The following is a 14,925-nucleotide window of genomic DNA, read 5'->3' on the forward strand; positions in this document are numbered from 1 at the left end:
AAAATGGTGATAAAAAAGTATTTTAAAAAAAAATTAATTAATGAAATGACACACTGAATTTGAAAAATATAGAAATCCAATCAAAAAATCACATGATATCTTCAGAGATAAGTTATAGATAGGAATTAGCATTTAAAAAACCTTTGAAATTCACTGAAATAACCAAAGGTTTCAGGGGCGTTATAGTTAGCTGGACATTTCCCTCGTACAAAACCCTAGAAATTCCCGTTATAGTTAGTTCAGCTAACTATAACTCGCGCCCCCGCAATGCACTGCTGATGACGTCACATATTACATCACTCATGACATGGTCAGTGACATCACTCATGACATCACTGATGACATCTCAAATGACATCACTGATGACGTCATCCGAGCGATAAATTAGTGCATCTTCTCACACCCTAATATAACCTTTGATACACCGACTAAAAATTTCAGACGGCCATTTTGACAACCATAGATACTCCAATACCAATAACTACTCACCCACTCTGACTCTTAGGTCTACATACATCTTCACTCACTCACCTGTACAGTCACTCATACTTACAGTCACTCTGTGCATTTATACACCTATATAGACACTCACACACCGCCAATCATCCATTGAGGTACCGATACATCTAGTCAGTCATGCAAATAATTAATCACAGTAAAATGTACTCACCTATACAGTTAAAAACACTCAAGTTCACTTACTCATAAAAATACTAACACATTCTGTGTCTTCCTGCAGAAAAACAAACAGCACATGAAACAGATATCCTTGCACTATGGTGCATACAGCCACTCCCAAAATCACACACTCACATATAGATAGTTATATACTCTTACTCACATATACACTGCGTTTCACATATGTAGTTACTGACACATGTACAACTGAGATATACATTCAATCACTAACACACCCATACATACACTCACCCAACCATGCAGCCCATCACAGATGCACTCTTAAAACCATGCACCCATAGAATCACCCACTCACACAAACACTCAGGCACCCAAACAGATACTCAGACAACCAATCAATAACCCATAGAGACACTCATATAGCTATTCACAAAACCATGCAGCCACTTATACACCAACAGACAGACACATACAGACATTCACTCAGTTTAGTCACTAGTCTGCAGTAAGATACATTTAATGACTCACTTATAGAGTCAGTCACACACCTAGAAAATCATCCATTTACACACTTGTACACCCACTTATTTTTCAACAAGCCTTTCCCTTTATATATTAAACATATTAAAACTGTTCAGAAACACATACTCAATGGATGATGTCATCAGTGATGTCATCAGTGATGTCATCTGAGATGTCATCAGTGATGTCACTGACCATGTCATGAGTGATGTAATATGTGACGTCATCAGCAGTGCATTGCGGGGGCGCGAGTCATAGTTAGCTGAACTAACTATAACAGGGGAATTTCTAGGGTTTTGCACAAGTGAAAAGTCCAGCTAACTATAACACCCCTGAAACCTATGGTTTTTTCAGTGAAATATATATATATATATATATATATATATATATACATACACACACACATTGAATATGCTACTTACCAGTATGCATCTGTGCTTGGCATGTAGGGCTGCTGACATTCATATCTGTGCATAGATCGCCGCCTAGTGTTGGGTCCGGATGTTTGCACGTTGTTGTCCTGGAAGAGTCTTCGAAGTATCCTTGGATAGGTGACTCCTCCCCTGGACTACAGTGCGCATGGGCATCCCCTCCATCCTCAGATTGTTTTTCGCCATTGTGGCAGTGATGGAGTAGATACAGAAAGTGATGACCATGCTTTACAGTAATTCTGAGAGCTGCAGCTGCGACAGGCGCCGGGGAGGAGGGAGGGCGATATGAATGTCAGCAGCCCTACATGCCAAGAACAGATGCATACTGGTAAGTAGCATATTCAGTTCGAGGCATGTGGGCTGCTGAATTCATATCTGTGCATAGAATGTATAGCAGTGCCCTCTATTAGCGGCGGCTACCCGTGCCAGCTGCAGCGGTCTGAAAAAGAGTTTTTAGAACAGCCTGTCCTACAGCTGCCTGCTGTTTTGACTGCACATCTACACAATAGTGTTTAGTAAAAGTGTGTGTAGTGGACCATGTGGCTGCTCTGCATATATCATGCAGGGGAATATTTCCTAGAAAAGCCATGGAAGCCCCTAACTTACGTGTTGAGTGGGCTCGTGGTGGAATAGTTAATGTGCGTTTTGCCTTTTGATAACAGATTTGAATACACTTAACTATCCATCTGGCTATCCCTGCTTTGGAGATGGCGTTACCTTTGTGGTGCGGGGCAAAGGTAACAAACAGTTGTTTTGTCTTCCTGAAGGGTTTAGTCCTGTCGATGTAGTACATGAGGGCCCTTCGTACATCTAGTGTATGGAGTGCCCTTTCTGCGACAGTTTGCGGGTTTTGGAAGAAAACGGGCAGTTCGATAGTCTGATTCATGTGGAACTGCGATATTACTTTGGGCATTAATTTTGGGTTGGTACGTAGTACGACCCTGTTGGCATGAACCTGTATAAATGGCTCTTGAACGGTTAGTGCCTGGAGTTCACTAACTCTTCTTAAGGAAGTGATCGCTACCAGGAAAGCTACTTTCCAGGTGAGGAATTGAATCTCGCATGAGTGTAGAGGTTCAAAGGGTGGACCCATTAGGCGTGTGAGGACCAGGTTGAGGTTCCACATTGGAGCCGGTGGGTGACTAGGTGGAATGACTCGTTTGAGTCCTTCCAAGAATGCTTTGATGGCAGGCACTCTGAATAGAGAGAGGTGCTGCCTGGTTTGCAGATAGGCTGATATTGCGGTCAAATGGACACGTATAGAGGTGTACGCCAGATTGCATCGGTATAGGTGTAATAGGTAGCAGATGATGTTTTGGATGGATGCGTCCAGCGGGTTAAGGTCATTATTACTGCAATAAATGACGAACCTTTTCCATTTGGCTGCATAGCAAGCTCTTGTAGTGGGTCTTCTGGCCTCCTTGATGATGTCCATACAGTCAGGTGGCAGGTTGAGATAGCCAAACTCTAGGACTTCAGGAGCCAGATTGCCAGGTTCAGCTGTTGCGGATCTGGGTGCTGAATCTCTCCATGGTTCTGCGTCAAATGAGCGGGTTTGATCCGCAGCCTTTGATGCGGCACCACGGAAAGTTCGAGGAAGGTGGTGTACCATGGCTGGCGTGCCCACGTAGGAGCAACTAGGACGAGTGTCAGGGAGTGTTGTCTGAGTTTGCGAGCCACCAGCGGTATCAATGGCGCTGGGGGAAAAGCGTACGCAAATCTGCCGGACCAGTTCATCCATATCGCATTGCCCTGCGACTGCGGATGTGGGAACCTGGCGGCAAAGCTTTGGCATTTTGCGTTTTCGCTTGTGGCGAACAGGTCTATCTCCGGATGACCCCACTGCTGGAAGTACGGCTGGAGTACTGATGGGTGTAACTCCCACTCGTGCATCTGGTGTCTGCTGAGCAGATCCGCCATCTGGTTGTCCTTGCCGGGGAGGTGTTCCGCCATGAGGAACATGTTCCTCTGAATGGCCCACTTCCACATGCTCTGAGCCAGATGAAACAACTGTGGAGAGTGCGTTCCTCCCTGCTTTTGTATGTAGTACATTGCGGTCATGTTGTCCGTCCGGATCAACACGACCTTGTTGCACAGATGTACTTTGAATGCCTTCATGGCCAGGAAGGTTGCCATCAGTTCCAGAAGGTTGATGTGCATCTTCTTCTGTTGTGTCGTCCATAGTCCCTGCACTGTGTAGTGGAGTACATGAGCTCCCCATCCCTGGAGAGACGCGTCCGCTGTCAGTACTATTTGTGGAACAGGCTCTTGGAACGGTCGGCCCTTGCAAAGGTTTTGTGGAGTCCACCAATGCAGAGAGTTGTATGCCCGACCGCTCACCAACACTAGGTCTTTTAGCTGTCCTTGAGCCTGATTCCACTGACGTGCTAGGCACTCCTGAAGCGGGCGCATATGTAATCTCGCGTGTGGGACTATGAAGATGCAGGAGGCCATCATGCCTATCAACTGCATGAACACTCGCGCTTGAAGTGAGTGTTTGGGTTTGAACTTGGAGATCAGCAGTTGCATGCTGTTGATCCTCACTAAATTTGGCTGAGCTGTGGCCGCCAGAGTGTCTATAGTCGCACCTAGGTACTGTTGTACGTGTGCGGGCTGGAGATGGGACTTTGGGTAATTTAGTGAGAATCCCAGACTGTGAAGAAGGTGAATGGTGCGGGACATGTGGCTGGCACATTGCTGGGCTGACTTCGCTTGAACGAGCCAGTCGTCCAGGTAGGGGTAGACGTGTATGTGCTGCCTCCGTAGATGTGCTGCCACCGTAGCTAGGCACTTCGTGAAAACCCTGGGCGCTGTTGTCACGCCGAAGGGAAGGACTTTGAACTGGTAATGCTGACCCTGAACAGTAAACCTGAGGTATTTTTTGTGTGAGGGGTGAATGGGGATGTGGAAATGCGCATCCTTGAGGTCCAGCGTGGCTAGGAAGTCTCCCTGCTTGAGAAGCGGAAGGACTTGCTGGAGAGTGAGCATGTGAAAGTGCTCTGAAAGAATGTACCGGTTCAGGGGTCTTAGGTCTAATATAGGTCAGAGTGACCCGTCCTTTTTTGGTATCAAGAAGTAGAGGGAGTACACTCCCGTACCCTGCTCGTGGACGGGTACGACCTCTATAGCGCCTTTTAGAAGCATACTTTGCACCTCCTGCTGTAAGAGCGTTAAGTGCTCTGAGGACATAGGACGGTTTCTTGGCGGTATTATGGGTGGAGTGGAGGTTAACTCTAGACAGTAACCGTATTTGACAATATCTTTGACCCACCTGTCCGTGGTGATGGAGTTCCACGTGGACAGGAAACTTTGTAGCCTTCCCCCGACAGGTGTTATGTGGTCGGGAGGAAGGGAGAGGGCGTCACTGCTTGTTTTTGGGGGAGGACCTAGTGTTGCCGTAGCCGCGTTCTCTGCCCTTTGTACTGGAGCCACGATATCCACCTCGGGTGTTTTTATCGTAGGTGGTCTGTGTGTTGCCTTTGTTATACGTTTGTTGTGACCCCTGTCCTCTACCTGCTCCCTTGTTTCCGGGGCGATGAAAGGAGCCGCTCCGAAAGGACTGAGTTTGGAGGGCGCCCATGGACTTTGCAGTGTCCGTGTCCTTTTTGATCTTTTCAAGGGTGGTGTCAACCTCCGGCCCGAATAAATAGTCGGGGTTGACAGGCTGGTTGAGTATATTATTTTGTACCTCAGGCTTGAATCCAGAGATTCGTAACCAGGCATGGCGTCGCAGCATGACGCTTGTGTTTATGGCCCTGGCAGCTGTGTCAGCGGCATCTAGTGCACACTTGATGGAAGCATTCGTGAGTAGCTGTCCTTCTCTGATGAGAATTTCTGCGCCTTCCTTGAACTGGTCAGGGAGATGTTGGAATAGTTGCTCCAGTGTGTCATAGTGCGCTCTATCATAGCGAGCAAGGAGCGCTTGAGTGTTGGCTATGCGCCATATGTTGGCAGCTTGGGCGGCAACTCGCTTGCCAGAGGTCTCTAACACCTTGGACTCTTTGTCCGGGGGAGGAGCGTCACCTATCGTTTGCGAGTGTGCCCTCTTGCGAGCTACGCTACGACAATGGAGTCTAGTGGTAATTGGCCTCTGATGTAAGTAGGGTCCCCAGGTGCTGATCGGTATTTCTTATCAATTCTGGGGTTTATCACTCGTGCCCTGGTGGGTTCCTTGAAAATGTCCTTGGCTGGTTTGAGGACTCCTTTCAACATGGGCAGAGTCTTTACATGCCGTTCTGAGGATGCAAAAGTGTCCATAAGAAAGTCATCTTCGATGGTGTCGGAGTGAAGCTGCACCCCATGGTTATTGGCAGCACGTTCAATAAGAGCGTTGAAGGCTGCAGTATCCTCTGTGGGAGATGTTTTTGCCCCATAGAGTTGTGTGTCCTGTGCATCGAGAGGTGCACCTGGGTCCACTGGGTCGCCCCAAGTGTGATCAGGGTCCTGCTGGTCATCAGGGTCCATGTCTCCACGGTAGGGGATTTGGTCCTCCATGTAGTCCTCCAACGCATCCGTGTCGGAGTGTGTGGGAGAGAATAACTGTGGTTCCTGGTAGGATGAGTGGAAAGGTTCATAAAGGGCAGGTTCTGATTCTACAGGCAGCTTCCTTTTTAGTGGGATCCTGAAAGGGTCCAACGGTGGTTCCGAAGTTATTCTCCGCTCGTGGAGAATCATTCTGCCAGTGTTGGCGTCGATGACACGTGCCGGAGACGTCTCGGCAGGTGTAATCGTGGACTGGGTGACCTGTGTCCTGAGTTGGAATATTTTCGGGATTGTGGACGGAGGCAAGCCAAAGGTAATGTTGGCTGGCACCGAAGAGGCTGCCGGAGCGTCGATCGGTCCGGAACCCGACGGGTCCTGGAGGGCAGTCTTGGTTTTGCTGCTTTGTGCCGCAAAGGGTCGCGTTTGGAGCGCCTTTGAGGCTTTTGCACCGACCAGGTTCGTAGAGGCAGCCGTGGACTTTTTCGGCGCCGGTGGTTCATCGAGTCGAGGTGTGGAAATGACCGTCGACGTTTTCGATGCGTGAGGCTTTGGTGTTGTCGAGGGAGCGATGCGAGACGTAGCAGGCAGTGCGGACCTCGGTGTCGGTGGCGTCGGGAGTTGAGCAGGTTTGTTGGCGCCGAAGGCCTTTTTCCGTACGTCGACTCCGACGTCGCCCGCTTCAAGTTCGGCACCGAAGTCTCTCTTGGTGCGCTCGGTGCCGGCGCGTTTCACTGGCGTCGAAGGCGTGGGAGGCCTCGATCCGACTAGCGCCACTTTCGGTTTCGGTTTCGTTTGAACCGGTGCAGCTTTCGGTTTCGGTTTTGTAGAAGTGAAACCAGCCGGTTTAGGCAGTAATGGCTGCCGCTTAATGTCCGAGGCCGGGCCCGAGGGCGGGGCCGAAGAACTGCGGGATGGGTCTCGGGTAAGGCCCGAAGGCGATCCCTCGACCGGAGCCATAGACTGTGGCACTGGGCTTTCTTCGGTCTGAACAGGTAGGTCTTGTTCATCATTGGAGCTACTCTCTTCGGCCCCTAAGGCCTCCTCGTCGTCTCCTACCTCGGTGTCGTCTTCACCTCTGTGGAAGAGTGATTCGTCGACTTCGTCCGATCCGGAGTCGTGCTCGGAAACGGGACTGGAGGGTAGGGCTTCCAATTCTTCGACATCTTCGGCCTCGTTGAAGATGTCCGCTGGTGCCGGTGCCGCGTGCTGCGCTTCGAGTCTCGCAGCTCGTCGATTCCGTAGAGTCTTTTTGGAACGGAACCGGGCACAGGCCATGCATGTCGATTCGTCGTGGTCCGGCGAAAGGCATTTGTTGCACACCGGATGGACGTCGATGTGGGGGTACTTCGCATTGCACACCGGACACCTCTTGAATGGCGTCCTCGATTCCATCGTCGAAGTAGTCGATGGACAGGTAAATGCGAAAAAAGTCGGTCCTGAAAGTTAGTAAACTAACAAGGTGGTATCGAAAACCGATCGATAAACAGTACCGACGCGAACTAAAGGCCTTTTGGCCTCGACAAAATTTTTTCCTAACTTGAGCTAAGATAGCACATCCGAACCCAATGGCGGAAAAAAACAATCTGAGGATGGAGGGGATGCCCATGCGCACTGTAGTCCAGGGGAGGAGTCACCTATCCAAGGATACTTCGAAGACTCTTCCAGGACAACAACGTGCAAACATCCGGACCCAACACTAGGCGGCGATCTATGCACAGATATGAATTCAGCAGCCCACATGCCTGCTTCTTGAAAATTGAAAAAACTGGGCATAGCTCAGTGGAGACTCCCTAGCACGACGTGCAGTAGAAAATGGTTAAATACTAAAGTTTGGTCTCTTTTTTAAACCATGATAGGTTACTAACCTAACAGGCCTAGGCCTTTTCTAGTCTATACCGAACAGTATATTTCTTTATTAAGGTACCATGGACTCCCATCTCGACAACAGGAAAGGATTCAAGAATGTGAATCTATGGGAGTTCCAATACGGGAGTACTTTGGATTACGTTTACTTGCAGCATGAACAATCAGACTATTCATTGCAGGGGGCTTCATCATGCCTTGCAGGTCACTGGGGGCCGTCGTCGTCACCCGGCGCAGGTTCACCGACTGAGACCACCAATGTAAACAAAGTGCTTTCTTCCGTTGGTGGACCAGGTGGCCCGTCTAGCTCAATTTCTGGAGCTGCATCAAGCCAACTGGCTCAATGTTTGGTAAGTCTCCATACTATCAGTCTACAGTGTAATGAAGTGGGGGGAGTGTGGGGGCTGCAGGGAGAATCTGTCCCCTTATCAATATCTCAAGGGACACGGAGTTCATGCACTGGGCCATCAATAGCGCGAGTCCTCTGCTGGTACCGGCATTGAGACAGAAGTACTGGGCTGGAATCTGGCTGTGCCTTCATAATTTAAAAGCACAACAGACCTGGACTGGGCCGACGTTGGCTTGGGGGCAGATGGAAAGGAAATGTCAAGGGTCATGTCACCAGTGCAGGAATCATGGCCTGGATGTTGACCTGCCAACTGAAACACAAATGAAGATGCCTGCAGCTCCATGAAAGGCCCAAAACCTTGCCCGGAGGAACTGGAATCGCACCAAAGATCTGCAGAATGGCATCTGTGAAGGCTGCTGCTCGCTGCCTCATCGATGGCAGCCTAAGGAATTCACGGCAAGACGAGGCAAACTCGGGATTTGTTCGGACTCAGAAGCCATCGGAAGAGAGTGATCATTATCATGATGCCCTTGGCCTTTTTGCTTGACTTCAAGTGCAGAGATGGGGTAGAGCCCGCTTGGCCTTTGTGCGCTTGTGTCTAGATTTCCATTTGAACTTATCAGAAGACTTTGACCTCGAAGTAGATTTTTCACAGCAGTGGCTCAAAAATGGGTCTGCGACTTGGAGCAGGACCTATGCTTCGACCGTGACCTGTTTTGTGCTCAGCGATACCAAGTTTTGCCTACTGGTCCTGACTCTCCTTTGGGATGAAGGAGTAAACACTAGTCACATGACTCAGACATGCCCAGGGGTGGGCTCAAGTATTACAGACAAACCTTGTACACATCTGTGACCGATATTTGCTTCCTTGAGTCTCAGCACAGTCTGAATCCTTTCATCTTCGGGTTAACATTCCAGCACACTGTAAAATCTTTGGAGTCTGAAAACCAATGAGGTTCAGAGCAGAGCAAAGTATCCATCTCAAAGGCCAGAGAAACAAGCATTTACAATGCAATGGTCTCGGCATTGGTAAAGTTAGAGCTATTGGCATTGCTCATGACATTATTTTTGTTTATGTTTTTGTTTTTAAAACATTTAAAGAAACGGCATTGTCATGAGCAATGCCAATAGCTCTAACTTTAACAATGCCGAGACCGTTTGCATTCTGCACTAGCTTGAATCACACAATTCTAACATTTCCTACACACAGATTTCAAAACAATCCAGTCAAAATAGAATAAAAGGGATCCACCACAATATAGCTTCTCTAAACATCCTTCAAACTTCTGATTTTCTGCAACAAAATTAGATACATTGGACCAACTATGGATAGCCCCATTGATGGCAAAAAAATAACTGACGGAGCCAAACCTCTGCAATCCCCACTACAGGGACGAGTCAAACATGCTGCAAGGGACCAGAAGTTGAAGTGACAACATGCCTTCATGCCATTGAGCCGACATGCGTGAGAAAAAAAAAGTGCGCGCAACTGGTCAATCTCGAAAAGGGTGCTTGGAAGCAGGTATTAGAATTAGTTGAGGGAATCGCTTGAAGCTTCCTAATCTGTTTAAAAATAATGGCACTCCTTACAGAATGAGTATCACTAAAATCTACATTTTGTAAGCACGTGTTATCTAAAATTTTCCGCATTTTGTACCAGCCTAATATACTGTATGCAATGCAAGTTTCAAATACCTTAGTCACAGTACTTTCTGTTAAAGACTGAGACCCGTAGCACTAAACATACGCAAATCACTAATCTCCCCGCAACAACATTTTTTCCCCCCACTGCAATTTCTGTGTTGGCTAAGCACCAGATCAAACTATACAGGGATCATGAAAGTACTGCGAAAAAAAAAAACCCGCACTTACACAAGTGCCCACTATTGTGTTTTACACAGGGAGCCTCAATCAAGGGACATCAAACAAGCATCTACTACACTTATCGGAATAGAAGTGATTTTCCATTTTTAACGTTCGGAAAGAACCGGTAGAAGACAGGAAGCGTTTAAAACGTGCATAGGTAACTTACAATGGCCTTCAGACGGACTCTTTGGAGGCCCCTATAAATGCGTTTCTTCTCAGCTACTTTAGGCTCCAGGCAAGTTACTTTGCAGTGGAGTGAGCTCATCACAAGATTCATACAGCTACAGCATAACAGTGAACATATTGGCCTACTGAAAAGATGTTGCTTGTGGTTAAGGAACAGTTACTACATATGGCAACTCATACCTGTGCAACTGCCCGAAATCTGTAGCTGAAAGGAAATCGGGGAGTTTGCTATTTCAAAATTAGCACAGCATTTTTGATCTCCTGTTCTTGCACGTAATAGCAAGTGAGTTGGGGGTAGTTATGATTGTACTATACAATAAGGCTGCTTTGCGAGAACAAAGTTATTTTACGAAACCGCGCTTAATACGGCAACTTTACCTGAATATAGTAATAACAGGCAACCAACTCTGAAAGGGTGTAGTTTATAGTGAAAACGGTAATCAGAAAAAACATAAAATGACGGTCTAATACGCTATTAGTACAAACTTTCCAACTTAAGACACCATTGCACTTTCCACGAAAAAAGGAATACGTTGTAGGGCAGCGTCTAGTCAACGCCATGTGGTTACCGTGAATTATAGTAGCGAGGCATCCACACCCTCCCGCAGACAGTCATGCAAACCACGCTCAGCAGGTTGTACTGACACAGGCGATGTGTAAGGCGGGGAGCAAAACACCGCCACCAGCCGCAATCCGACGCCATCCTTAGCTATCAAAACATGATAAAAGAACAACTGCAGGGCCACAGCGATCTGCCAAATCAGGGGAACACTGTCCCAGTGTTATTAGAGGGCATTCTTCAACCAGAAGTTACCGTTTCAACATTAAACACGGCTCACCTTCCTCTTCTTGGAAATTTGGACCGCCATCTTGCACAGCGCCGCTGAAGGAAAGGAAGGGCTCTTCCGGGAGAGAGGCTGCAGAGTGAACCCGAGTGGAGAGGCACCCGGAGGTGGTGGGAGGGTGAGAAGATGCAGACATGGAAGGCAAGGCGAGAAAGACGGAAGGTGGGTGCCGAGGGAGGGTTCTAGACGGACGCCGGGACACCACCGCCTTTCTCCGAGGCCAAGCAGAAATGCCTCGGAGAAACGCAGCCTCGGTTTCGGATTCGGGGGCGTGTTTCTTTTTCTCTCCTCTTGCCATTGGCTGGAGGAGAGAAAAACACGCCCTGCGAAAAGCAACGAAAAAACACGCCCCCCGATCCGAAAAAGACGGGGCTTCAACGGAGTGACTGGACCTCTTCTCCAGTGGCTGGCCAGCATTTAAGAGGCCAGCCAATGGAGAACAGGATAGAAGAGGGGCGGGTGCAAGCCCCTCTTCTCAAAGTCACTCCAACTCATTAAATCTCGGAGCGAGACTGCGCAAGCGCAGCCTTTCGCAGCCGAGACCTAAAAAAGGAACAGATTTCAGCATGCAGGTGTGGTGCTTATATGGGTCTTCACTTTGTCCCTTCCAGGCTGCAGAAAGTCAAGATGGAGATACACGCAACCTACCAGCGCACAAGAGCACTACTGAAGAATTCACCAGACCAGTCTGGCATATGGGGATGTTCCAACGGTGAGAAATCTGCAGTTAGAAATATGTAGAAGAAATGGGAGATCTCAAGAACAATTAGGATCCCAGGAAGGAAATAAAAGACCTCAGAAAAGTAAGAGTAGATAATCGGAAGGAGAAAAAAGGGCTCTGGTAAACAGACCTTAGAAAGGAGAGGAGGGTTCTTGGGAAGGAGGAATGATAAAAAGAGAAAATAAGGAGAATGGTGGCATGGAAACTAAGACAGTCTGCACTGCAACAAGGATGGAACAACAGACAGAAGGCAATAGATAAAACTCAGACCTAGCATTAAGGTGGTTGACGGGTGCAACAGATGAGGCTGTGTGCATATAGTATGACTTGCAGCAACAGAAACTACTTAAACTCCTTCAACACGTACCAGTTTGACAAAGCCATTCTGCAGTTCGGCCAGCTGTTCCTTCAACTTGCGGTTCTGACTGAGAGCACGGCTGATGGTAGTCTTATCACTCTGCATGTTCTCCAGGATCTGTTGTCGGTCCACGCTGTCCTCGCTGTGGCGCTCTACCTCCTTCTCCAACTGCAGCAGACGCTCCTCCTGCTCCTGGTTCAGATGACTCAGCTGCTTATTGTCTTGAACCTGGGCTTCAAAGCGGGCTTGATTCTCCTCTATAAGCTGCTGCAGCTTCTGCACCTCTGCTTGCAAGGACAGCTCCAGTTCCGTGGGGCCCTCAGGAGCCTGAGGCTCAGGCTCCTTGGGCTGGGCTGTGGAGAGAGTGAGAGAACAATCAGAGCAGTTGCTGGATTCTTAAAAGCTGTTAAAAAGTGCCTCCTACCTCAAAGACAGCCTCGATGCAGATCAGCTAAGCTCTTACACCGGAGAACAGGGAGCCATACAGCCAGCGTTTTGCGATTGGTGGGGAGATGCTATGCTAAGCAGATTTCTACAGCGTGTATCTATCTGAGGGCTTCCCAGCTCTGAATGAGTCATACTGTACACTTATGAGTTTCTGAGGTGGTCAATATCTAGAGCTGTTGGGGGTAAAGCCGAGCTTTAGTCATTTCTCTGAAACGTGTCTTGTTCATTTAGTTTCTGAGCTCAGTGTTTCCTACCTTAGGGGTCAGATGCAAGATGGATCTACCTCCCCATCTGACCCCTTGGATTCGCGGAACCTTTAGTAGTTGTGCCTTAGAGGATCTTAAGGTCCTGCTAGGGCTGTCGGGTACCAGAAGACCCTTATCAAGGCAGACCCTTTAAGGTTGATTCCCATGTGAGCCAGATAAAGCGCGTTGAACTTTATCCTCTCCTCCACTGGAATCCACTGCAAGGAAGCCAGGGCACTTTGCTGAGGTGTATTAAGGTAACTTAAGGATAGTCCTTGCTGCAGCGTTTCAGTGAGTCCATATACAGGGAATTCCCGCAATCCAAGCAGGAGAATCAACACTTGGACCACTATGCTCCTGGATTGTGTGAGTAGGTGATCATGTCAAAGCAAGATGCGGTTACTTGCGCCTCCACAGATAAAGAGCTATCTAACCACATGCCTATGCTCTTTATGGGGGAGGAGGGTGTTGGGGGAGTTGCCAAGCACTTTGGCCATCCAATGGCTGTTTGTGGTGGTGGCGTATTTCCTTAATTCATTAGCTATGTTTTATCTCCATTCAACTTAAGTGAGCAATTAGCCATCCACCATGTAACTTTCTCAAAACAAGGGTCCAGAACGGGTTGCAGTGGGCAGAACGGCTTGCAGTGGGCTAACCACAGTCCACGAGAGAGGAAGCGGCTCAACCAGTCCCCTGTTGAGGTTCTGCAATGTCTGTGCAATGCCTTCCTAAAGGGCAGGCAGAGATCAACGCATCCAGAATAGCTGCTGCAAACACGGGAAGAAGAATCCCAAAGGATGCCCACTGCTCAAGCATTCAAAGCCAAAAGTCCTGTGCGCACCCAGAGCCTTGATGAAGGCTTGGCAGACTTCAGGACAGGCAGCCTCGTACATATACAGCACCCAGCAGAGGGCAGGCCAAAGAATAGGACTAGGTCTTGTTTATAACTGGAAAGACAAAGCCCAGTCTGCACATCCAGCACCCTACAAACGAGATGGGGGGGAGAAATCTGCACAGGGGCCGTTTTCTCCTAGTTCTTGCTTACCTGATGAGCTCCGAAGCTCTGTTAAGGTGTTCGTCAGCTGCATAATGTGGCTTTGGCTAAGCTCCTTTTCACTTGTTAGGGCTTGGACCTTTAGAGAGGCAAACACACAATTAGATGAGTGGGGTTTCACAAGACAGGGGGAATGAAGAGCAGGTGGACAGATTGGGTTAAGCAGGAATGGAGTGAGAGAGAAAGGCAGAATGAGGAGAAAGGGGTTGGGAGGGAATGAGAAATGAGGACACATGAGGGGCAAGCCATGATCTACAGAGCTACGGTGTTTTCATTTGCTGCTGCTCATTCCCAATTTTGCTTTGACCCCATGTACATTTCCAAGTCATGCCATCAAATCTTTCAGCGATCCCTGCAGGTGTCCTTACTGCTGCTCAAGCTCAGGAACTCTCTTCCAATTCCCCAGTCACTGTCAGTAAAAACCTACTATTTTCTGTCCAGCCCTAGTAGCCCTTCTCACTCATCATAGGTCAAAGCACGAAAACATCTGCACCCGTCCAAACCGTTACCTCCCTCTAGTGTCATGTGCGCCTTCATTCTTGAACAGTAGAAGAACAGCTTTCCTCACCCATTGGAAATCAGTCCGGTAACCTGGCGACCATGGAGGTCAGTCAAAAGTTATTCTTTGACAAATGTCATAACTCTTACCAGCATTTATACTTTTGGAGGTGACCTATGTATCTGGACACCTGAGTGACCCCCTCGGAGCGGAAAGTGCAACCTAAGATCACACAGTCTGCACCAAATCTAGGATGGGTCGATAAGAAAAGAGTTACTTACCCGTAACTGAAGATCAAGTATTGGCATCTTTCACAGATTCATGTGCTTGAATCAGACCAGTCAGAGCTGGGAGTCCTATGGTGCACATGCTGAGCAGTACAGTGTTAAAAATACACAGAAAGACTAACAATCCCTAC

General features: G+C 48.3%; 1 protein-coding gene across 10 annotated transcripts in view; it reads right to left on the reverse strand.

Moving 5' to 3' along the window:
- The window catches only part of GOLGA2 (golgin A2), a 410,097-nt gene that overhangs the window by 130,334 nt on the left and 264,838 nt on the right, over positions 1–14,925 (reverse strand). For all 10 annotated transcript variants that reach the window (XM_085614120.1, XM_085614119.1, XM_085614117.1 and 7 more), the window contains 2 exons: positions 14,000–14,087; positions 12,272–12,615 (listed from right to left, as the gene is read on the reverse strand). In XM_085614120.1, the coding sequence (XP_085470246.1) occupies positions 12,272–12,615; positions 14,000–14,087 (432 nt within the window). The remainder of the gene's footprint in view (positions 1–12,271; positions 12,616–13,999; positions 14,088–14,925) is intronic.

This window comes from Triturus cristatus, chromosome 1_2 (genome assembly GCF_964204655.1).
Source record: "Triturus cristatus chromosome 1_2, aTriCri1.1, whole genome shotgun sequence".
NCBI lineage: Eukaryota > Metazoa > Chordata > Amphibia > Caudata > Salamandridae > Triturus > Triturus cristatus.